We start from the raw sequence: 26235 nt of genomic DNA, 5'->3' as shown, positions 1-26235 counted from the left end.
CTGTCAACAGGGCTTCTCCAAGTGCGTCAGCAGTGTTTGATCAGAAAATGTTCAATTAATTAAGATGTTGCATGCCTGAGGTTTGACAACCATTTTTAGCTTCTCAGGCGGAGTTTCAGCAGAAGCTGGCTTGCGTTTTTGGTGGATCGCTCTGGGGAGGGAAGCTGGTTTGCTCTCCCAGGATCTAGAAAGGATTCCTTTTAGCTGGGAGTTTGATTATATAGTGTCATGTGGAGCACGCTTTTTCCTGGGGCATTGATCTACATTACAAACAGATTTAGGGTTGGTTTTTTGAAGCACATTGAAAAATGTTTGGTTTCTCAAAGTTCAGCCTGCAGAAGTTAAAAAGAAGAAACCAGAGTAACTGTTTCTAAACACTTCATTGTATGTTTCCCATTCAAACATAAATGATATGCTATTTTCTCACTGAGCCCTACTCAAACTATGGAATAATTCTGCCCTAAAAATGAATCGCTACTGTCTAACGAAGGGGACCGTTTTCTGTGGGGCCTGAATTATACAGCTGTAAGTTGCTGTGGTGGTGGGATTGCAGGAAGAGGGAGGGGGAACGGACCTTCCCCCAGTCATGGAAGGGGGGACCTGGACCGGCAGCTGGATTCTTTCTCCGTCGCAGTGATCCCATGCTTAATCAGCAGTCAAACCCAGAGCCCTCTAGGGAGCTGTTCACTGTGAGTTTCTCATTGCCTGGCTTGATACCTATTTGCAGAAATGCCAAGCATTGTCAGCTGCAAACAAAAGGCTTTGGGAGCGGTCTGCTGAACTAAACATCCCGCTAGAGTCTTTCTGAAAAAATCAGGTCATTGGCATCAAGCAGGATATTAATTGATATATCTGTCGTGGCTCTTCATCTATAAATTGGAAGTTATATTGCAAACTACTTTACTTCTCCAACCACTTGCATCAAAGGATGCTGACATAAAATGATGTTTAGGAAGTGCTATAGCAACCACTGTCTAAGAAAGGCCAGTGAGGAAATCTGTGCACTAAATATGGCCTAGGGCCACGTATTTAAGAAGGGGGGTGTGGGAATTGCTGGCTTTTAAATCGGTGAGCACCATGCACCCTGCGCTTTGAAAGAGGTAGCGTTCAGCTTAAAGACTGCATTTTTTTAATTAATATACATAAAGCAAAGGAACTAGGGACTGAAGTATGGTTACAGGATTAAGATTTGCTCAAGCTTTCCCATGTTTTCTAACTTTTGAGGGCTTTAATCCGCAGCATCATTGACGGTGCAGCTCGTAGGTTCGAAGGAGCAGACAGGAACGTTACGCAGCGTTGCCTCAGGAGGACGGCTCCTCTGCTGCACGCCCGACGGCCACCTGAGCTCAGGCAGCTCTGGCCTTCCCAAGCAAAATTCACCTTGTGTGCCTAACTGCCCTGCCCTGCGCTGCCCCGTCCCCCCGGTGCTCACCGCTCGGTGCCGTTGCCTCAGCTCGCCGCCTCCTTACCCCCCCCCTCAGCGGCGAGCGGGGGACGGCCGGGGAGACTCAGACCCCGCCATGCCAGCCGCGGAGATGCTAACGCCCGCGCTCTCTGGAGCGTCGTCTTTTAACGCTGCCTGGGAAAGCCGCTGCCGTTTCTGTTCCCGGTACCACTGCCGGTCACGGCACCCCGGGCGCGGGTCAGTACCGCCCGGCAGGGGAGCGGGCAGCGGGCGGCCCCGCAGCCGCGCAACGGCGGCAACGGCCCGAGCCCCCGGGGGGCGGTGCCACGGGCACGTGGGGTGAGCCCATCCCTATGGCGAGAGCCAATCAGGGAGAGGTGCGCAGCTCGTGCGCTGCTTAACAGCCACTGGGACCCTGCCCCTTCCACACGCTCCAGGGAGCCGCGGCGCCCACGCCCTCCAGCTCCTCGCACTGCGCCTGCGCGGGGCCGCCGGCCCCTCCTCTCCCACTCCCTCCCCTACGGCGGCGGCTGGCGTCTCGCGCTGCGAGCGGCACGCGCCGCCCTCGTGCGGGCGCGGGGCTTCTCCCCTCTCCCGCGGGCGGGGCCGCTGCTGCATGGAGCTGCCCGCGTGAGGGAGGGAGTCTCGCGGCCGCCCCGCCCCGCCCCAGGTGATGCCCGTGGCCGGGCGGGCGATGCCGGCGGCGAGGCGGCGGCGGCGGTGGCGGCGGCCACCGTTACCGACGGAGAAGGAGGCGGTGATGGGGTCCGCGCGGGCCTTGTCGCCGGCCCCCGCCACCGGGTCGCGCCTCGGGGCCGCCCTGCCCTGCCCCTGAGCCGCGGGGAAGCGCCAGCGGCCGGCCCGATCGCCCGGCTCCCCCCGGCCGCCATCTCCCCCCTCCGTCCTCGATGTCTCCCCCGCGGCGCGGAGGCCCCTTCGCCGCCTCCCCGCCCTCTTGCTCCTCGCCGCCGCCGCGGCCCTCCCGCCCCGCGGCCCGGCGGCGAGAGGCGTCCGGCCTCCCAGTCGTCAGGCCGTCGCTGCCGCCCGTCCCCCCCGGCTGAGGAGCGGCGGAGGAGACGCCGCTGGACCACCCGCCACGATGAAGGTGGAAGCGGGGGACAACTCCATGATCAACCTGTCGGTGCAGCAGGTGCTGAGTCTGTGGGCACACGGCACCGTCCTCCGCAACCTCACCGGTAACTAGGCGGCGGCCGGGAAGGCGGCGGGGCGTGGGTATGGGTACGGGTATGCAGGGAGGAGGTTGGGCTGGCTCTGGCACGCGCGTGGGGGCGGCAGGGCGAGCTGCGGGCCGAGGGGGCTGGAGTGCAGAGAGTTGCGTGGGTTTGCGTGTGCATCCCTGTGTGTAGGTGGGCAAGTAGTGCCGTCAGCGTGGGAACCGCCCCGTGAGTGGAGAGGGAGCCCCGTGGTACACAATGGAGGGCGTGGGTGTAGGGCTGGTGTGTAGGGCTGGGGGTGGTCTCCCTGCGTGTTGCACGTAGGGAGGGGGGCTGATGTTTGTGTTCCTGAGTCTGTATGCATGCGTGTGTGTGTGTGTGTATACGTGTTTGTTCTGTGAGCGTGCATATCATGTGTGTGTATGCTGGAAGCGCTTGGGTGTGGGGTTGGTATGTCTAGGGAAACGAGGGGGATCTGTGCGTTACGTGTTGGGAGGACTGGTGTGTGCGACTGCATGAGTAAAGGAGCTGATGATGTGAACGTGTTCACTCACTTTTGTATGTATGTATATAATAAAAGGCTAATGGTATAGGGTTTGTGTATGTGAGCGAATTGATGGGTACCTGTGTGTGAGTAAAGCGTTGTAGAAAGTGTGTGTGAATGTATAAATATGTATGGAAGGCTGGAGTATGTTTGGGGGAGTGGTGGCTTTTTTGTGTGTTTGTGTGGATATATGCTCGTTGGCATTTGACAGAAAGCTATAAAACCAAACAAAAAAAACCCAGAGAAATGAATGTGAGAAGCAGGGACTCTCTTCTCCACCCACATCCCTACCCCCAGTATGCCCCTGGACAATGAGGGCTATGGGAGTTAATGGGGTGGCAGATGTTTGCTGACAAATACACATAATCTTAAGCATCGGGGATTCTTAAAAGACTGAGCTGTTCTGAAAAAGTTCTGTGAACCAAAGTAGAGTCAGGTCTTCCTCCTCTGTTAGGAGAGGGGAGCTTTAGCTAGCTTTGGTGAGAACTGGCTTTTTTCTGCTCAGTCGCATGCTGAAAAATGGGTGTGGACTACCGTGAGAGCCAAGGCATATAGTGGAGAGGTGTATCTTCTGATTTCCTATGCTGTCTAGGTGTAAAGAAAATTGTAAGCTTCTAGCTCTGAATAAGGAGGGATTTGACGTCAATAGCAGAGATATTACTGAGTAAATTCTTTCTGCTTTGTATATTAGGTGGTGACAGGTTAGTGGGAAATGTTGAGTAAAGAGGATATGTTTCTAATATTTATGAAGATATACTAAAATTTATGAAAGTCTTATGCCATCTTTTTCCCTCTCTGTGTTAATGATTGATAGATTATTTTTTAAAATATCTATTCAAGGTGTAAGAAGTATAATGAAAATAGAGGTGTAGCTGAAGTTGAAGCTGTAGCAAGCAGAAGGTGATTATCTTGGGCTTTATTATCTTTCTTGTTCTTTTAACTTCCAGGATACTTTTAAATGTAATAAAAAGATTATACAGATTCTGTTTTTATTTGATCTATGACCTTTTTAAGATGTGTTTCTGATGATTAAATTTTCCAGGCATTAGTGTGGTGACACACTAATACAGCTCATTTTCTGAATAGCTATTTTTGCATACTTGTTATAAAAACACAATTTGTACTCTTAAAGGAAAAAGTTAAGAATGCATTTAACTTTTCTCTGTGCCAGACATTCTCTATAAAGTTTTTCTTGCTAGCGCATTACGCAACATAGGCATTTCTGTGAAATTCAGTGCTGAGTGTTAAGCAAGCAAAACATTTTGTTTCTCGGTGCTTTTGCAATATAACGAGGGGTTGCACAAGGTATTTTTAATGTGGTGTGGTTTTTCTTTTTAATTTAAAGAATATGAAAAATAATTCTCTGTCGTAGCGTTGTTGGAGAATGTCAGTGTACGTTGTAGTTGCACTACACTTTCTGAATTGGTGCTTAAATGCAGGTTATCCTTATAGCCATGAGCTGCTGTGCTGAATGTTCTTATGGACTGTCGACAGTTAATAACTTTCACTGGATTTAAAATCCTCTGTATAAGATACACTGTTACTGATTATATCTTAGGAGATTGTCTTTAATATAATAATTCATATTAACAAATAGGTGTTACTAAACTTACGTAAACCCTTCCTAAAATACTTACCAAATGCAGAAGTAAACTTCGTGCAAAACCAGAAGTTCTGGTTTTTCCATGCTAAGAAAATAGGTGTGTGAATGAGTTTATCTTGTTTGACTACTTAATTCATTCCATTTTTGCATCTCTGTCAAGTATAAGGAGAAACTTTTTCAGAGTACTGGGAAAAGAAATTCATAAATATACAGTATTCCATGAATGTTCTTTAAGGCTGCTTTGTGTTTGTTTTTGGACTGAAAGTTGTGGTCTGGACTTGGCTTTTAAGTTGCACAAGTAAAAACTTATCATCTTTAGATAAACGGTATTGATTACGTTTGCACAAAATTCTGAAGGTTTATCGGCAAACTCAAATCCTTCTTAAAAAATATATTAATTTTTCAAAAATTTCAACAGGGATCTGATATGTACTCCATCTTAAACCAGGAAGTGCTTCAAACTTTAATGGTTTAATTTTGGGGTTTTTTTCCCCTTAATGAGAAGCTGAACCATTATTTTTATACCATATATCTGATTCAGGTTCAATATATATATATTAAAAAAAAATCATGTCTTTCATATATGGCTCAAAATACCCAGGAGACCACACACAATTTCACTCCTGCCACATACACATCACAGCCTGTGACAGCCAAAGCTGCAATCACTGTTTTTTGTAGCTGAACGTTGGCCCACCAACATGGTGTACTTTGCTTCATATCCTCCTGCCTTCACTTGGGAGGAAGAGGAGTGTTACTGTAAATGGTGGAGGTAAGTGTCTAGTAACCATGGGAGAGGCTTTTACCTCGCCCTGTTTTACCTCCTCCAGCAAATCCCCAAAACAGCCCCTTTATATGGACCGGTTGTGTTTTAGAGTTAGTGGTAGATCAGGGTTTACTAGAACAAGTCAGATAATCGCTGCATCTGAACTGAAAAAAAAATCCCAGTTTGAGTGTCCGTTAAAATAAATATTTCTGTTTAAAGGCTACCTCCACAATAAAGAACTTAGCAATATTTCTACTCCTCCTATAACCAATGTAAATGTTTTATTTATGTCTAGTTATTGCATGTTCCAAAGATTTAAACTTCTGGTCCAAGTTATTCCAAAGGTGTAAGCTTCTGGTCTGAATGGGGTTTATGTTAGTCACTGAGGAGGTAGGGGGAGAATGTAGTCTCCTCTGTGCCACTACATGCAGAGTAGTTTACAAAAACAAACAAACCAACCAAAACAAACCCACCACAAACTTTTGTTGTACTGTATGACTTCTAAAGTCACAGTAATCTTCCTTGTCCACCCCACACCCCCAGCATCCTAAGTGATGAGCTCAAGACTGCACAACTGTTTTTATACACTTTGAAATAAAAGGCTGTAATTTTAAAGTGCTGGACAGTAATAACTCCTGAATTTGTTGAAAATGAACATTTATAAGAGATCATGGGTGTTGCACAGATGATGCTGCTTGTCTGTTATATTTTTTCCTAAGCTTCATCCTATAATCATAAATCCCTGATTGTCTGGATTATGTCTTTGTCCCCTGTCCTGTAACTTGAGAGGACTAGTCTGCAATTTATGATTTAAATGCTCTTCAGCAAGTGCTTCTCTTCCACTTAATGCAGCAAAAGCGTTAGCATCTCCAAACAACAATTTGACTGTATAGTCCTGATAACTTTGAGAATACCAGTTAATACAATAATTAAGGAAAGGACCTAGTGATGAAGAAAATACTGTAACATGTAAAGAGCTGAGTTACATTTCCAGGTATAATATACTGGCATTTCTTAATCTAAGTGCTTTGAGTTTATAAATCTCTAGGAATGAATATAACATTATACAGTTTCTTAATTCAATTTCCAACAGGTGCTACCTTGTTGACTTAAATTTGTATCTTTGTATTCATGGCACAGATACTTATTGCCTGACTTCACTCTGTAGCTAATAGTGGTAGGCTGGGTACATAGATTGGAATCTCAAGAAAGAGACTTTCTTTTAGAGTAATCAGTCTTGATTTATGAAATGTTGTAGGCAATCATTATTCATCTGGCAAAACAAGCTAAGGACTAGTGAAAACTAGTGGACTAGTGAAAGAAGGAAGAAGGAAAGAGGACTAGTGCAAAGAAAACTGTTGAAGGTGAAGGACTAAGGAGGTACTCCATGTTTACTGAAGCTGAGTGTCAGTAGGACAGCATGTTCATATAAGTAGATAATATTTGAAAATGTAAGCATTTTTACACTTTGTGTGTTGACGTTGCATTTTTTTTATTTGCCCAAGATAAAGCTGTTGATGGAGTGCAACTTCAAGTTTTGATAAGTTGGAAGCGATATGAATGTTATTCTAAACTGTAGCACGCTTTAAAAACTTTTTCTAATCTCAAATCTAATCTTTAAGGTTGTGTATGCCTACACCAATATGATATGTATAATGTGTATATATAGTACATAAGAATAGTGTATGTATGATATGTATCTATGATATGTATAAATAACTAAATTAACAAAGCAGTACTCTAAAACTGGGGTGATAGGGCATGAATTACAAGTTATTTGAGCCTTGCAGCTTTTCTGGTAAAAAAAAAAAAAAAAAAAAAAATCCCCACCCAAGTAAAACCAGTGGAAAGGAACCTAAACCGAAGACAAGATTTAAGATAGTGATTAAGTGCTAAGAATTTTAGATAAACCTGAAAAATGGATCTCAGTTGTCCTTATTAGAAAAACTGTGGCTTCTATGCAATAGATTGGATGTCACTGTGCTTGTAAGCTAGTAAGTACTGGATCTTTCCTAGTTCCCTGTCCCTGCGTTCCTTTGGCAACTGTGGAGTTTTGATACAAAGAGGTTGTGTTTTGGCTACTTAAAGTAATTTGGATACAATGAAAGTAAACTCTGAAACTTTCTTAGGGTCAAGCGAAGGAAACTGGGAGGTTTTTCTAAAGTTTTATTTTATTCATGGTTCTTTAGTCATGTCCTCATAGGGCTACCCTAAATAAATGTAGGCGAGGTTAGTATTTGGAGGTCTCTGTCAGATAAAGCTAAATCATTATTACCATACCAGCAAAGTATTCCATATGTGCAGCTCATCATCAGAAGAGCAAGCTAATTAGTATACTTACACAAAGACTGAGGTTTTTTTGACCGCATGCTTTTTTATCGAGGTAGAAACGATGATCATGTAGGTAAATTTATACCTCATAAAGTATGAATCAATATATAGGACATAAATAGTTTTTGTACCAGCATGTTCTTAAGACAGTTCGGTCCCGCTTCCTCCTCCTTATACGTATTGCAAATCTTTCAACTACTCAGTTGTTTTTGAACAAGAAAAGTCTTGACAGTTTGTGTCCAGAGGTCCACGTTCTCTTTCCCTATTTTCTAGTGGCATCTCTCAGTGTTATCCTCAACCCATTCTTTGATCCCTTCATTGTTACTCTAGCACACTTTTTTTTCTGAGGGTCATCTCTCATCGTGATTCCGGAGTTTGATGATACTGAATGTTAGTGAACCTTGAACTCTTCCACTCATAAATTCCTGTGCATTAAGTTCTTTGCCCTCAACCTGTCAGGATAAGAATGACTAAGTTGTCCTCTAGGTTTATGGAGCTTGAAGCCTCCTCCAGTTTGCTTAAAAGGTTTGCTGTCCTCCTTACCCTGTCCATCCACATTAAACAGCTTACTCAGTCTTCATCACTGGCCTAATTAATGAGCAGAAGAAAATAAGTGAGTGTGTTGAACCATCAGGCATAAAAAGGATAAATAAAGGGAGATAAGAAAGGATGACTCTTCCTGCCTTTCCTGTGGAAGGTGCTCAAAAGAGATTTATCCTGTTTCAGCTTCTAGGACTGAGGTGGTGTTTTAATGAAGTGAGGTGGTGATTTAAGCAAGTGGATGATTCCTACTCAGGAATCTAAAGAAATTTTTGTATTCAGAAGAATTGCTAATAAATATGCAGGCTCTTACTAAATGTGTAATCTGTAGCTGAAGAACAGAAAACACTTATGTGAAATAGTCAATTGATACGATTCTCTGAATTACACATCTTCCAGGTTTTTTTTAACAGCTACTTTAACGTGACAAAGATGACTGTGATGAGAGGTTCATAAATTATGGTTGTAAATGTCTCCAATTTTGTACATTGTGTTAAGTTTTATGGGAAATATGTTGCTGTGTTTCACTGAGTCCCTCACTAGAAAAGCCAACTTTGCAAGAGAAAGATTTGGTCTAAATCAATGATTAAAAAGCTTTGTATGATCAAATTCTCAATTTCTTTAATATCAGATTTTTAAAATGGTACTGTCATACGATGATTAGGTAAGCTATCATCCCAGAATATTTGTTGAGTAGTGTGATTATTCCTTTTTCTTTATTTTGTATCAGGATGCAACAATATAAGGTATTGCCTATTCCTTGCTAATATTAACAATTTAAAAAAAAAAAAGAAAAACAATAACAAATCTCTAGGAAATTAAAGGTATCTTGGTACTGAGGGGAGATGCTAGAATAGTTCCAACCACAAGACGAATTGGTTCTACTGTTTCCTGTTCAGGGAGACTTTTTCTCTTCCTTCCCTTTTAAAATCTAGTTCTTGTTGCAGCAGGTGAGAATATTTAGCAAGAATGTGTGTGAGGGGAGGGGGAGGACAAAACAAAAATCCTCTAGTCTCTCTGCTCATAACTCTGTCTAGTAACTTGGTAAATAAAAGCTTTTCAGCTGCTTTCATTTAACAAAATTAGAAATGTAAGTTGGTGGAGAGTGGATAATCTGAAGCATAGGTACTTGATGGAGTTACCCAAATAAAAAGCAACTCCAAATAGAAGATGATCTCTATGTAATTTGCATGCTTAGAGGATAGAGACAGTTAACCAGTCCTCAACTGCTTGCTGTGTCCTTCACCCTGCTGCCTGCCTTCTGCAAATCAGTGTCACAGGTCTATGTCCCTAACCTTTCTGTTCACACCTGTCACTTCCCCCTTCTGTCTCCTTCTCAAATAAACAAATTTTTGGTCCTGCTTCCCTCTTACCTTCAGCTAGACATGAAGGTGTTCCCTCCCTCCCCTCCACCTGTGCTGAAGTAAACACCTACAAGTTTTAGCATCTACAGTCAGTTTGGCAAAATTATAAGCTATTACGGATAGTTTATAATAAGAAGGTACTGGGTTATTGCAGGTATGTGTAACACTACCTGTATTTCTTGTGTCACTGACTTTACAATGCTATTGACATGGAAACCTAAGCCTCTGTGAAGTGGTGGTTTCTTTAAATGCTACAGCTGCATTTGTGTGGAACAAGGAATATTTCTGGATGTTCTCTAATTACCTGTTGAATGCATTCAATATGCATGTTGCTTTTAAAGAGTAGGAGAAGAAAGTGTGTACCAAGGAACGCAAGTTTATATTCCCTTTATCCAACAGGACATTTGGGGCTAGTTCTATTCTCATGTCTCCTGCCCTAAATATAAAGTGAGGGGTGATGCTCATTTTCCTTGAGCCTTATTTGGAATATAAATAAGACCTAAGATAGTTGCTCACTATACTGCTGTTTTGTGTAAGGGTTTGTAAATATCTTTGGTTTCTTTGTTACAGGGCAGTAGTTACACTTCCCATAATCTTTCCTTTTCTTCTAAAAACACAGTCATCCTAATAAGTCTTCCTAAGACTGGAAATCAATTCCCTTTTCTACTTGGTGAGGGTTGACAATGACCACAAACACTGATTTCCTAAAAGGTGATGCAGTGCCTAGTAAACCCTGTGGAAATTACAGGGAATGACAGTGTCAAACAGAGTCAGATTCCAACAGACTTTCTTGGTCCAGTTTCAAACTTTTCAGCTGCAATGGCATTTTAGGAGAGAATGACTGAAAGTGCAGCTTTCAGTGTCCTGGGACTGTCCCTCAGATACATTTGCAGAGAGACAATATCAAGAGCTTTGCTTCTCTTCCCCATAGTGTATTTATGTATTGGCCATTCACTTCAGAATAACTGGCTGCTGAATAGGCTGCCATAATCACAGGTTGCCTTTCACCTGAAATAAGATAATCTTCTGTTCTTGGGCTTCATGTTAAATGGGGACAAGTTTGTCTCATTCTGATGCAGTTTTATGAAATCGGTTGATAGCTGCCTGATTTCAGTATCCACAACAGCACACCTTCCAGAAGTTTGGGTTTTTTTTGACTGTGGAAGAACTGATGGGATAATACTAATCAATACACCATTGGTGTAGTTATGGAGTGTTTGGCAATCTTAGAAGCCTGCAGTTGTCATGTAACCTTACATAAGAACCAAGCATTTTCTTCAGCTGCAGATTTGAAATATATATTCTCAGGGTCTGTAACTGGGGTATCAGGTTATCTTTACTCTAGTAATATTGCAAGAGGCTCTCACTTTTTCTTGGTAGATGTTTCATCTCTTGCATCCATCTTGGTCAAGACAAATGAAAGTTTGGGTCAAGAACATTGTCAGCACTCTGTCCTGATGATCCAGGCCTCTCTTTTACTGAGTATTTTGCCTATCAATATAACCTGAGTGGTGTGAAAATTGTGTGACAGACTTAATTGCAGGAAAGGGTGCTGTGTCCAGAAAATAAGTAGCATCTCCACTAAGGTATTTATGGGCAAACAAGGCAAAACATCCTCTTCTGTGTAAGAACAAGTTATCTTTTGAAATGGTGCATTGAACATCACATTCGCCTGCCAGCAGTTTAGTTTTGTACTTCTCTGAATAATCTGGGAGATGGGCTCAACCACGTTGCTGTGGAGAACTAAAATGGAAGATCTACAATATGCACATAATATCTTCTAGGATCGAAGGTTTTCAGAGATCAACATCTGCAAGCAAGTAAATGCTTGCTCTTGCCTACTAGATGCATTCTTATCCCCATATTAGAGTTATTTTCTCTAACTTTTGTTCTTCATGTTTATTCATATGGTAAAGTGGAACATATGCCTTGTTTTTTTCACTGCCAGTGTTGCCAAAGCAGTTTAGACTTGAGGACCTGTTCAGTCTATTGCTGAACTATAGTCTGCTCAGTCCATACCTCTAAAATTTATTAAGTATCTGCTAACAGTCTACTTTGTGTTCAAGGAAATGATCCCCCATGGGACAGGAGCTTAGTTTTGATTATTCATTTTGATAGAATAATGTTTTGAGCTGTTAGGAATCTGGTTTTCAGACATCTTTCAATGAAAGGGTATTCCCTGGTAACTCTTCTGATGTATGCTAGAAGAATGAAAGTGTTCCTTCCTGACAGGGTTTTCCTGCCCAAAGCTATATGTGATTTATGTTTGCAAGAAAGTAAACTTTTTTCCAATCTCCTAAGGCTTATTTCCCTATGGTCAAACTGTAGGTCTAGCAGGGCTGTTGGGTTCTATATTGATAGATCCTTTGGCTAACCTCCTTGCTTATTAGCTTCCACTAGAAAAAAACAATGGGAACACCCAAGCTGTGCCAGTAACAGACAAGGCCTGTTAGAACTGCAGGAGAGGTTCCCCTCCCAAACTATCTATGACCATGGCAGATTAGATCGGCAATCAGTCATTCTTTCTTAATGTTAGTGAGGGGGTTTGTCAGGTATTTGTAGAGCGACTACTTGGCACTCTTGCCACTGTTCTGTCACAGTAGCTTCTGAGAATAATGAGACATTTAGTGGAACAGTACTGTGGTCATTATCCTTTTGCAAAGATTTTTGAGACCCAACGTGGGGCCAGGGATGAAGGGATTGAGGATCTGAGGAGAGCTGCTTGGAGCCACCCTCAATATATGTGTGCATATATCCAAGCACTCAGAGAAAAGTTACATCTTGAACTACAGCTGAAGTATTAATTGAATGTAGATTTACCACCCACCTTCCTTGCTGCTCTCTTAAGAGCCTTTTGGTTACCATAATTTAGAGGAGTTGCAAGTCCTACAAGATAGTTTTGCCTTTTATGCCTGTATGAAAGGGGAAGGGTTGAGTCTACTCTCAAAGTCCTGCTAAATGAAAAAGCTTAAACTCTGTATTTGTGCTATGGATATACATACAATATTGACATTGGAGTCAAAGGACTGTGGTTATTGTGTAGCAACCATTCTTTCTCAGCATCCTTTCACAGTATGTTTTGTTTGAGCTGCTAAGTATTTTTTAAGTTAGCTAATTGGGTCATATTTCTGCTCAAATGACTGATGTGTGTCAAGCTGCAATAATACAGACTCACCTCATAAACAATAGGTAACCTGCTGTTGTAAGGAAGCTGTATGATTTTTTTGAGGGGGAAGTGCAGCAAAAACTCTGAATTAATGACAGTGTCATGGGATTATGTCAATCGGGAAAATGTGCCCCAATTTGCTGAATTCTGAGATGATATATATGTACTGTAGTTGACTTAAAAAAAAAAAATCCCTTTTTGTTGCATTTCCCCACCTTTTTGAGTTATAGTAAGTGTTTTTAGAAAATTACCACCAAGTAAGAAACGCTCTTTAATTCTTATGTAGCTTCATTGATGGTTCCTGCTCTTTTCTTTGGAGGTAATGATTATGTCTGCTGTTCTTCAGAGAAATGTTTGTACTCCACACATTCTCATGATCTCTTGTCCTTGCTTAGTAATTTAAATACCAGTGATTACCTGTTGCTATGAAGTTCTGCGCTAAGCAATTAGAAGCAAGGAGTTAGATGTATTCAAATTTCTTGTTAAAATTGTAGTGTTTTTATTTGTACCTTTGAAGCTAATTCAATGGAACGCTCTATTACAGCTCCTGGGTAGATAAACTGAAGTCTTTAATCTCAGTTTTCCCATTTGATGTCCCTGATGCTGTCTCTTCTTGTAAAAAAAAACCAACCAAACAAACAAAAACCCAAAACAATTCTTGACTTTTTCCTGGTTCAGTTTTGTTTCAGAGAATATGTCATTCTGTAGGAGTAGTTACAATACCTAGTAAGAAATTGCAATTAACATTGTTTAAAGATACCATTAAAAGAATGATGGATTTATTACAATAATACATCTAAATTAAGAATTGTGCCAGAATCCTTTTTATAATTTTTTGATCATAACAGAGTTATTCCTTTATGATAGACTGCTAAAAGGGGGAAAGTGTCTTGAGCATGTGCTGATGTTGTCACATTGATTCCTTCTAAGATGGAAATCAGTATTGCTTTTCTCTTACTGTTGATTGTATGCAATGTTTTAAAGTTTCTTACTTATAAAGTTCTTGTCTCACAAATATTAACCCTTTATTTGACTGCTTTCTTTCAGAGATGTGGTACTGGGTTTTCCTCTGGGCTCTCTTCTCCTCTCTCTTTGTCCATGGTGCTGTGGGAGTATTAATGTTTGTGATGCTGCAGAGGCATAGGCAGGGGAGGCTGATCTCTGTCATTGTGGTCAGCATTGGATTTCTGGGTTCTGTAACTGGAGCAATGATAACCAGTAAGTCTGTCTTTTCTTTTTTCTTTCTTATTTTACATCTAACTTCTAAAAAGAAAAAAACTCTTTTTCTTAGTGATTTGTTAATTGTTTATGAAGGATTTTGCCTAAGTTATATAGCTATCCTAATGATAATGGCAGCTGAGTTGCTCTTCTATTGTGTAAAGATAAAACTACTGTAAATTGTCAGAGAAGTGCAGAAATCATCCTACTCTTTCATTTTGGGAACATGGAGTACCAATCTATTCAAAAGGTGTATGCTCAGCAGGTAATATCTTTTTGGGATCAGGAAGAGCAGTCCTGTCCTACCATACTTGTTGCAGATTTTTTTGTCAAAGGTTTCTGATCAAGATCACCTCTTAGTACCCTTAAAGCCTCACGTTTCTTTTGGAAATGAGGTCCTGATTCCATTGGCTGCAAGGCTGACTTCTGCTCATTTCCTTGGGCGTGCTGGAGGTTTTTAAATTGCACCTGGATAGGAAGTTGCTCTCTTAAAAGAAGTAAAGGTGCAACATAGGTAGTGATTTACAGCTAAGAAAATTCGTTTGGTGGTTTGGAGAAGTTACACTTGGCTCATGGATTTGAAAGAACTTTCCAGTCGGTGGCTTGGCCATAATGTTACTTTCTAATTTATTTGGGTTAGGGAGGAAAGAGGGAGGAAGGCTATTAGACTCCCCTCTCCCCTGCCCCGCCCCCCCCCCCCCCCCCCCCCCCCAAAAAAAAAAAAAAAAAGGCAAGCAGTGCTGTTGTTCTAGGTAACGTGCCCTTTGGCAAGGGCATCTGTTACAGTTTCTTATGGTATTAGTCTAATGCCTATCACTCAAGATACATTTTAGACATTTTTTATTTCTTGACATTGTATCCACAGATAAGATGCTAATCAGTTTTCTGTTAAAGCAGCATGCTGAAGGGTTCACAGGTTATAGTTAAAACCTGTACTCATCATTAAAACATTGCAGAAAGCAGGAGTATTTTATGTAGTAAAATGCAGAAGAATTATACCTGACCAAATATGGCACACAAGTGATGTTGCCAAGAATGTTTTGAGGAAATTCTGCTTAGCCGTTTTAATCTAGAGTTGTTGGTATCGGATACTGTTTTTCCATCTTTCCTAAGAAATTCCATTATCTGTGTCAATACTGAAATATATGCCGTAAGATCAGTAGGACACTTTATTCAGTCTTTGGCTTTATCATATCCAGCTACTTTTATCTAACTTATAAATAAACCACAGTAGCTTTTCCAAGCAAATATGAGCATGGTAAGTTTTCTGTTGGGGGTGGTGGTGGTGGTGGAGAGAAATAGTGAATATTATTTTCACAGGGAAGAAGCTTGTGCTTCGTTGTCTGAAACAATGCTGGTAAGGAGTTCTCAAGGTTAAAATCAATGGATTGAATGGGGTCTATTTTAACTTGAGCAGTAGTTTCTGCCCAAAGGTGTTCAGTGTTGTTGACAAGATGGTCGAACTTGAAAGGCCTTTGAGGGTAAGGAACTGTAAATCTAGCGACCATCATATAGCCTTAAAATGTAGGCAAGCCTTGCTGCCTTTCATTCCCAGTTTTCTGTGTACTGCCCGGATTATCAGAATAGTGGTATCACTTCAGCTTTGAACACATTCATGGATGATTTGTGACAGATTATTTCTTGCTGCTACTGAAAGTCCTTCTTGCCTGTTGGTTTTCAAGGTTAAATAAAGATGCAAATTTCATGAAAAGTTTTGCTAAGACTTTCCTCAAAATGCTCTTGTAATTGCTGTATATTTCTCAGCCTAGAATTCCCATCATTTAACACAATATAGTTGAGTATAACTCTACTTTTTTTTTTTTTTCCTAAGGTGAGGTGGAACCAGCTGAGTTCCTTACATTACATGTTATGCTGATTTTTTCCTATGATTAAAATAGCAGTGGTCCTGTTACAAGGTCAATTGTGCATGAGCATTTCTGAACAGAAGATAGGAAATGTGATGCTGGAATATCCAAGCAGAGACTTTTACAGTATTCTGTGCCTGGGGAAGTTCAGGTTCAGTGTTTCTCCAATGAAAGTACTTTGTGTCTTTTATCTATGCATAAAAAGAGGAGCAACACAGTTGTATCTTTGGCATCCAGTTTTGCAGGTCAATACATTTAACAAGTAAGCAGTCCTTATGTATTTATGTGTAAATTCACCTGAGAATTTCTCCAAGCTTAGACTGTAGACTTGTTATGCTGTTCCCAAAGGTATTGCACAGAGCATTGCAACTTGGTTAGCCAAATACTTTTACTTCCAGGTATTTTTGTTTCTGGACAGCACTGGGTTGTTTGATACTGAAAGAAATTCTGTCGGGAGCTTCTGAAGACAAATTATGGTGATAAAATATTAAAGAGAGGATTTTTAATAACTATTGTGCTGCCAACTGGGATGCAAGTTGAAGTATTTAGTTGTTTGGATATGCCTGCTCCAGTACTTAAGAAATTGAAATAGCAAACTGACTTCAATTTCCATTTTGTATTTCCAGTCCTCTGCATCGTTTGTGTAGGTGAATGAATGCAGTATAGATTATTAAATAATGCAAGCTTAATTTTGCTGAGGTAGATCTTTCAAACTTTCTGGACTTCTGGAATGTTTTTACCAGCATCTAGAAAAGCAGGAAACCCCTCAGTTTCTAGGCTTTGAAAAGTCACAGAACTTAATGGTTATTAAAAAAGGTATAAAAGTGTGCTAAATAGCAGTGGATACTGTCCCAAAAAAAACAACCCCAAAACCAAGAACAGATAAATGTCAGCCAGTTTGAGGCAAGGATTTTAGCTATATTTCATCCAGAAGGGTCTGGTCTTCCCCCTCTCCCCAAGCACACTCCTTTTTGGTGACATAATCTCATTTCCCTCATTGGCAGCCTATTGTAGTGTACTTTGGCTCTATACCAATTGTGCTGCATTATGCATTACAGGTTGTATTACACGCCGGTTTTTGATGAGTATAAATACATCATTATCAAACTACCAAATTTTTATGTTTTAATTATGGATATTTTCCAGAATATCTCAGTGTTTTCTCAAGAAGCCAAAAATTTCGGTTATTGATTAACTAATAGCATCAAATTCTGGTATCCCAGTTTGGCTGATTTGAATTCACTTTGAGACTTCAATCACCAAAATAATTTTAATGTCAGTACTGGGCTCAGTCTAAAGGATCTCTTTCAGTTTTTGACAGCAGGTAGTCAAGGAACAAATGGAAAAGCTTATGCAAGGTAGCTGAGTGAAATACCATAAGGCTAGCCTTCTGGTGAGAGATTTCTGACAAAATATGCTTTACAGAATATGTTTTTTTAAAAAACAACACCAACAAAAAAAAAACCAACCCAAAACTTATTCACCTAATAATCTGATTAATAGCGTTTATAAATACTGTTATGGCCACAATTATTAGTGAATTCTATTTTTCCTAAAATTTTTGTAAAAATGAGGTGTTACTTTTTTAAGATATCAGATTATGTTCAGATACAGGTTGTACTTTCAGATAATCTGTTGGGACTTAATATATTTCCATGTCACTAACGGGTTTTTGATCACTTCAGAAGACTATTCCTGTTAGAGACGGTGCAAAAACAAGAACATTCCAGATTTTTTTAACTCTTGCCTATTATTTAAAAAAATGGTGATGGCTTTTCAGTTTTTCTTTGAGCCTTGAAAAAGCTTCTGTGATCTCTGAAAGCATTTAATTATGATTAGATAGCATCTGAGACTATACACACTGAAGGTCTATAATTAAGTTTTGGGTTTTGGTCTTCAGGAAAAATTCATTCATTCTGAAATAAAGGACAATATACTTAATGTTTGTTCTTTAGGCAAAGAAAGCAAGCACTTTATAGAAAATACTAATTCAGAAAGTATTAACTAAAAGCTTCGTTGTAGGTGAACTTTTGAGGGTTGGATTGAGTAAAATTTTTACCTATGTACACAGATGCATACAAGCCTGTATTTCTTTTTTCAGTGAACATTTTAGTATCCTTAAAAGGTTCAGAAGTTGTTTGAGCAGAAAATGTTATTCATCATTAGCATGTTTTTCTCAGGTATTTGCTCCAAGACATCACAGCTGTCCATTTGCTCTGTGACTTCTGTTCTTCAAAAGCATGTGATAAATTCAACATGTGAAAGACAGTAGAAGGGAGTTAGTAGCACCTGGCTTTGTTTACAGTGCAGTATTTTGTTTCTGGTTTATCCTGGCCATTTGATATTATACTTTAAATGGAAATTTGCACACAACTGTACAAGAAAAATGGTCTCAATTTTTAATGTGTTATAGCTCAAAATCTAATCATATTGGTTAGAAATTTCCTCTCATACATGTTCAAGGATAACAATGCAATACTTCGATCTTTTTCATGTTTTGCTTGATTTGCTAAATAATTGTTTTTAAGTCAAAACTAAACTGACACAATACGACCAGGTTATTAAACTGAAATATTAAATGAAGCTGACAGATGTGTAAGTGTTTACAGTTATTTTGTAGATGCTAGCAGTTTTACTGTTGTTGTCTTCTCCCTGCCTATACAAGCACTATTAAACCACACTTTGGACTTGGCCTATTTTTAAAGGGTTTTTTCTACCTTTTCAAATTAGCAGAAGGCAAAAATGTAAAAAAGATTTGGAAATGTCTACAGGGAAATGGCAAGATTCAATTTTCTTAAGTCAAACTAGTGCTGGACAAGTTAATCTGGTTCAGTTGGGAAAATCATTCCTGAAGTACTTTCATAACAACTAGAAAAATACAAGCAAGACTAGTAATTCTATAATGCCATGAAGTAATACAGTGTTTGGTAATGTTCTATAAATAGCTGATGCATAGACACAGTAAACGATTTGTCATATATTTCAGCCTTGGCTTTATTTCTGTGATTTGATCATTGTTTTTCTTCTGATTCTTAGGTGCTGCAGTAGCTGGAATTTACAGAGTAGCAGGAAAGAATATGGCTCCCTTAGAAGCTCTTGTCTTTGGTGTTGGACAGACAGTACTGACATTAATTATCTCATTTTCAAGAATTCTTGCAACGCTTTGAGACTTATGTAAAAGGGGAAAAAGTCAACTAGTTTAAAGAAATCTTTAATCTGAAGAGGAGCTTCCTGAAAGCGGATTCATCGGCTCACGAACTTGAATTCTAGCGCTAGAGAAAGGAAGCTATGTGGAACCTGCACTGCAAATGTAGAGGTTCAGTCAAATGAACAGACTGTCCTCTAGTGTCTGAACTGTTGTACTGCTCCACTGCGCCTTACGTGCCTCGGTCACAGGCAAGGTGCAATCCATGTGTGTGAAGCTGAGATAAAGCACCTTGAATAGCTGCCAGTCAGTAATGCTTGGTGATGGGATCATTGTTCTTAACAGCGTTGTAATAAAATAAAGGGACGCTCCTGAAAATTGCTGTACGTGCCAAACTTGGAGGTTAATTCTTAACTGTTGGTTGGGTAAGCTTTGAAATTGTAATTATAGAAGAATGCTCTGAACACACATTCTACTTGAATTTAGGTAAAATAGCAAGATAACTGACTTTTGTATTGGCAGAATCTCTTTGAATGCTGAATTTCTTATTCAGCATTCAAAACAACTGTTAGGTCTGTTTTGAAGTGTAGATGAATATTGATGGTGTTTAAGAACCACAGCTTTAGCAACCCTGATGTAATTAGCACTATGTGTAGGATGGCTCGTGGCAGTTTTCTGAAGCTCAGTGCACCACTTCTTCATGGGTTTAGCTTCTCAGAAATCAGTAGTTTAAGGAGACTGTATGAGGGTTACTAAGTACAATCTGTTGTGTATGCACAAACAACTCTTAAATCGATGCATTCCTTGAAATTATTTTGTCTTAAACACACAGATGGTTACCAGCCCTTCTGAAAACCTCGGAAAGGCTACTTGTTGCAAATAAGCTCCCTGTATTTATTTAGGCACTGATAGGACTCTTAACCCTACATGTATTCTTTAAAGAACACACAAATATAACAGACTGTAAGGGAATACGCCTATGAGGAAAATGGAAAGGGATAAAAAAAATATATATACTGATTTTCTACCGAACAAAAATGTTGAGTTTAATAAAATAGTTACTATACTCCAGAAGTCTGGAAGTGGGGCAGCACTAATGGATTTACTACCTTGTTTCTGAACACTTTGTATCTTTGGACAGATTAAGATACCTGGAACTTTCAAACACTTAGCTTTCAGTAGAGTTTGTGCTTTTCTAGTTTAAAAGGGACAGTAGTGTTGTGCATGTGAAATGTCTTAAATGTGAATGTTTTGGAGTGAATAGAAATTTTAAGTCTAATTATTTATGAAATGCAAAATTTAAAGGGCACAAAGTTCTGTGTGAGGAATAAGGAATCTTTTGCACCTTTTCTCAGCTGAATGCTTTTCAGCAGTCAGCTTTTAATGCTGACAGGAAGAGTAAATTGCTCAAAGATTTTGCTGTTAAGATGTCAAAAAGATTTTCAGGACTGTTGAAACCACCGGCACCTACTGCACAGATAAAAGAACATGGTTAAAATATAACTTACAATCCAGCTGTATTGCTTAGTGCTTCAAAATATAATGGATTAACCTATCTGCCTTTATTTTGCTCCACAAACTTTTTTTTTTTTTTAAAGTGCTAAGGATGTTAATATTATTTTTTTCTTTAAAAGTATTTAAGTTTTCTTTGGAAAATTATGGGCTTTGCAGGGAACAAGGTAAAACATGGGTTTATAAACCTTTTCAGTGTTATATTTTGGCTTCGAATTGCTTTAAAATGTGGCTGAATACATATATTCTCATTATTTTGAATGTCTTCAAAAACTTATTTATTTTTCATGGTTTGGGTTTTTTGTCTTGTGTTTTTTTACTTTCTGCTGATACTTTTTGGCATAACAATTGTTGCACTTTAGTAGACAATGAAATTATTACATCTGTAAAAGGCAATTTCAACTTCTCCCCATTGTCTTAAATGATGAGAAAACTGGTTTCAGGTATTTAAGTCAAATTGAATAATAAAATAATTGAAGATATTTCTTCTAATGTGCCTTCTTACATATATTTTTAGGGGAGAGGATTTTAAAAAAATTACCATATCTTCATTCTTGTTCTATTTTTAATATTTCTAATTGATTTGATTATTTGATAGAATGTCTCACTCAACAGACATTAAAACATTTCTGTTTGGCAACCTGGAAATGCTTGTCTGGATAAAAACCAACCATTTCATGAAGCAGTGTATTCAGTAATTTAGATTGTCTCATGACTTTACCTCACACTTAAACTTCTTCCCAGTTTCCAAATTTCCTTGAGCATCTGGATTCTCATTTATTGTACGAGGCTATTATGCTACCACTGATCAATGGCTTGCTGTCTTTTGCCAAGTTAAACTGTTACAGACTACTGCTAACTTATGAAATGCATATACAAAACTTTTATTGGTGAGCTTCATCCTTCATTTTAATTGCAGTGCCAATGAAATTGTTGCCATTGTAACTTTCCTTCTTTGACAAGGAGGCATCTTTGCAGATGTTGTTACCTTCCTCCAAATAATTTTTATTGCATAGATCATTGTAATCACTTTTAAAACATTGTTAGGTGCTTAGTTGTCTCTGCTTTATATGGCATTATTGCCTGGCAACAATGAATAGGCAGATAATATAATGCCTAAGTGACTTAACAGAGACAAAGTTATGTATTTGATAGAAAATTGTTTTTAACTATTTCTTGTGAGGGATATATGAGGACAAATAGCTTGTTTGTGAAGTATTCTTTGATCATAGCATGAACTTACTGCATAATAACTCCAGCAGTGAAAGGAAGTATAAGTGGCCTTATGTCTGTGAAACTTCGAAGTTTCATTCCATGTCCTTAGGAACAGCATTGTTAAACATAAGGTGCTCTAGTCAAAGTGCAGTGTACGCATATGTATATGTGTGTCTATATATATGTATGAGTGATATTTTGGGGTGTGTTCTATACCTTACACACACGAACAATTGAAATAACTTGTCCAAGAAAAAGAAAATTACTTCAGATACTTTTTTTTTTTTTCCCCTCCTTCTTGCTGTTAGGCCACAAAGCTATCTTGTGTGTGAGTGGCACCAATGGTACTCTGGTTCCCTTTGGACAATACAGTGTTGTGCAGATGTCCACACAGGATCGTTTAGCGCTATCTTCAAATAGCTCTGCCCGTCTCTGCATTGTATCACTAGGCACATTCTGTGCATTGTTAATGAATAATTTCTGCTGAAGAACAAGTAATACATCGGTACAATTTTATCTTGGAGGAGGGGGAAATTCTGAATATACTATTCAATGTGAAGAAGCTTCAGCTGCTTTGTTAGAAGCTGCTACTGTTAAAGGTTTAAACATTCCACACGCTTCCAATTTATCAGTATGATCAAAAAAGTTTGTTTTGACTCGAAAACCCCAGCTATATTGCAGCAAAAAAATCTTCAAAATAATTATTGTCTTTAATTTTGTGGGTTATTCTGAGTTTATGAAACTAATCTGCATACCATGACTAGCGATGTAGTTTGAAGTTTGCTGTTGACAGTTTTTTAAAAAAAACCCAGTAATTTAACCAGTTTTGAACGTTCAACGTGGACCAAAGAGAGTAGTCCTGATTTTGTGTAATGTAGCTTTCTATTTTTGAAGTATACTGTTTTTATTACTCTAAAGGAAATAGTATTCAGTCTTCAACATATTGCACACTGATATTTATTTTGGTTACAATTTCTATTTGAATTCTGTTGGGGGGGGCATATATAATGCTATTTGAGTGGAAGCTGTAATGGAGTCTAAGCTCTATTAACTCTAAGAAGTGATTTAATTGTTATTTTCTGTTTTAATTTATGTATTTAATGCACAAAGTATATTCTAATAATGCCTTTCTTGCATTAAATCTGAATATTATATAATGAGTATATTAAGCTGCATGGTTTTGTATGTAGCCATCATCACACATGTATAATTCCATACAAGCGATTAATTTTCTTCTTCAGACACAATAGTATATTCCTAGGTGTAACAAAATGTGGATGAATCAGGACCAAAAAAAAAAAAAGTATGTGACTAGTAAGGCTTAGAAAAACAATTGTGAACGTGAGAATTTTTTCAGTTACACTTCTGTTTCTGGAAATATGCTTTTTCATTATGTGTGTATTTCAGTTAAGGGGAAAATTGTGGAGATTGGTTGTTAGGATGACAACTGCAATCTAATCTAATTCCAGGCAATTTGAGATCAAATGAAATTCTCAGTTTTGTCACGATTTATAATGGAGTGCTACATATATATAAATGCTGGAATGTAACTTTGAGCGTTACCAGAATTTAACATACAACTGCATCAGCATATTGACAGAATACCTTTTGAATTATTTCCTTTTTTTTAACCTCTAGATTGGGAGCAGCTCAAGGTGAAAAGGCTGTCTAAATCCTCAGCTGTTGCTTCAGAAGGAGTAAGTGTTCTTTGTGTACAGGTTAATTGAACACAGCTGAAAATTTGTATTCGGTTAAAAGTCAAATTTTTGGTCACACCTTAGTCATACCACCACAACCTTTAAGGTCAGTGGGAAGAGTATTCTGTACTCTGTTACAGCAATGAAATCTTCAGCTGGGCTGCATTAATTTGGGTACTTAACTCCACATCCTTTGGTGGAAATGAAGTTGTAATGGAAGGTAGACTTTAACCTGAGTGCATACCGTTTGATACCTTGTAAGTTAGAAAGATTGTGTCCTGACAGCACGCTGTTTCCCACACTTGTGCCTGGAGTTATACTTGAGATCAGTTTCTGCATTAAGTTTAAATGTAATCACAAAAATATCTCAAAGTCCGCAAAGATATGTTACTGCTTAGGGTATTCTCCCAGTATAGCAGGTGTAAAAACAATTATACTCTAAAGTAATGATCTAAAGTAGTATTTTATTTCAGGAACACACATTTTTTCCATGTCTAATTGTTCATCTTGTAGTTACTGAACACATTAAGAAGTTACTGCATGACTACTAGTAAGATTTGTCAGTTGTTAAAGGGAATGGATGGTATGTCCTTTTGTGCTTCTTTTGTGAATTGGAAAAAAACCCTATAAGGCAAAGTAAATACTGAAGAGATATTTTCAATAAAATAAATAATACTTGATTGATATAAATGGCATTCCTTTTGATTTGAGATCTAACTTTTTAAGTTTAATTCAGGTATTTAGTATCACCATTGTAAAATCTGTTTCCGGATTATCCATCAATATAAAAGTATATTGATGAGGCCATCGGAGCTAAAAATATAAAAACCCTTTCAAAATTACTTGGCTGGAGGTTTTTACTTGTTTCAAATGTGCTTAACTTTTATACAGATAATGAAGTTTTGAAGGTCCTTAATGTTTTGGGGTTTTAGAGCATAATCAGGTATTTATGTAACTAAACTTTTGACTGTGGCAATATATAGAATAGCACATAATTCTTCAGAAATGCTTATAGAAACCACTAAAGATAGATACCTGTTTTACAGTTAGAAAAAGGCTACAATACTTGACATCTATATTGATAACTGTAACAGTTGTACTGTAAGCTTTACAAATACAATCAGTATTATAACCATTTGGACTTGGCTGAGCAAATAAGGAGGAGAGGAAAAGGGAATTTGAAAATCCTTAAAAAAGAAAAAGGCAAAAAGTATCCATTTGCCCACTGACAAAATTGTGCCACTCCAATACGGTTTTTCATCAAGCATGACTTAAAGAATAAATCATACACAATGCAGCATAATATCTCTCCATAAAGTGTCTTGTGGATAGAATGCATTCTGCAAATTTGCGTTAGAAATAAATGTTCATATTTTCACTTGATTAAGTTACCTAAGCTAAAGGATTGTGACCTAGGCGTTGTTACGAAGCTCAAAGATAGCAAGAACAGTGATGGAGAAGAGTGCTTTAACATATTGTTGATTTATACTTTGTACAGGACTATATTACACTGCAAAAAAGATATTAATTTTGAGTTATGGATGTACTGCATGTTCACGTAACAGTTTAGCTCCAATTAAAAAAAAAAAAAGTACTTTAATGGGTGACATTTAAGCTGTAAATACTGTATACTATTATCTTTCATTTTTTAAGCAACTTTTTTATTTCCCTATTTGTGTACAGTTCTCTATGTACATATAAAAAACCCCACAACATTTTGAGAAACTTTTGTAGTTAACTTTTGCATTTTAATTGCAGCAATGATCTAAATACGTCCATTCAGCTGTTTGTTTAGTTCTAAGTTTTCATTGTATGCTTTCAGGTTCTTTGAAAAGCAGCAATAACAGTTGGACAGTTATTTAAAGTAAAACTTTTTTTCTGCACAATTTCCACTTCCACACTTTAGAATGGAGGCACAGTGGAACACTTGTCCAATTGTAAGATTTCAAGAACCTTTAAGTATTTTTTATCTTTTTGTGATAGGAAATGTTTCGTAGTAGCTTCTATACAGAATTTACAAGTCAAACACAATTTCTCATGCTCATTTATTTGATTAAAAGTTTCTGTTATATTTTCATAAACTTTCCATAGCTTATTGCATGTGCTTATGAAAAAGTATTATAAAGCTATGTGTCGACCTCTGTATGAAATACTCTGATAAAAAAAGTTTTACATTTTGTGAACCTGATTGAAATGTACAAATGTACACATAAAATAAAGCTAAAATTAATACTTAAGTGATGCACTTTCTTCTAGACTGTAGTGGTGTGTTCCTGCAAGCGTCTTGTTTCTGCTTCATAGATAGAAATAAAACCTCAGTGGGACCTCTGTTGGCACAAGACTAAAGTGTGTTGTGGGTGAGACTTTCATTTCTCCACTTTTTTTCATACATTATTTTAATACCTATGGCCTCTGTTTCTGATAGTTAAATTCTAGCATGTGGAAAAAAAATGCCTGAGCAAATGAAACATGTGTAAATGGCTAGTTACAACAAACTGAGGCACCTGCTTTTGTGGTTATAATAAGGGTTTGTTTATGCAACTGGATACACATAGTTTAGAAAACAAATTGGTTGCAGAAATGAAAACCAGATTGATTTAGTTCATCAGATTAAGCCAGCTCACAATGGAATACTGTTTGGGGAAAAATATGCTAAGTCAACATGATGTAAAAGATTTTATCTGTTTTA

At 38.6% G+C, this 26235-nt stretch overlaps 1 protein-coding gene across 2 annotated transcripts; it reads left to right on the top strand.

Moving 5' to 3' along the window:
• The first annotated feature begins 1876 nt into the window (after positions 1-1876).
• TMEM170B (transmembrane protein 170B) lies at positions 1877-25783 on the top strand. 2 transcript variants are annotated; one of them, XR_012774350.1, is made up of 4 exons: positions 1877-2601; positions 13942-14112; positions 19014-20801; positions 23488-25783. XR_012774350.1 is itself a non-coding variant. In XM_075493859.1 (3 exons), exons 1-3 carry the CDS (start codon positions 2505-2507, stop codon positions 19142-19144), a joined length of 399 nt encoding a protein of 132 aa, XP_075349974.1. In that variant the 5' UTR covers positions 1877-2504; the 3' UTR covers positions 19145-21116. The 2 variants fall into 2 exon arrangements, 1 of the variants encoding a protein (XP_075349974.1); XM_075493859.1 differs by lacking the exon at positions 23488-25783 and having other exon boundaries at positions 19014-21116.
• The last annotated feature ends 452 nt before the right edge of the window (positions 25784-26235 follow it).

This window comes from Mycteria americana, chromosome 2, assembly GCF_035582795.1.
Source record: "Mycteria americana isolate JAX WOST 10 ecotype Jacksonville Zoo and Gardens chromosome 2, USCA_MyAme_1.0, whole genome shotgun sequence".
In the NCBI taxonomy this organism is placed as follows: Eukaryota; Metazoa; Chordata; class Aves; order Ciconiiformes; family Ciconiidae; genus Mycteria; species Mycteria americana.
This window is presented reverse-complemented; position numbering and strand designations above follow the sequence as displayed.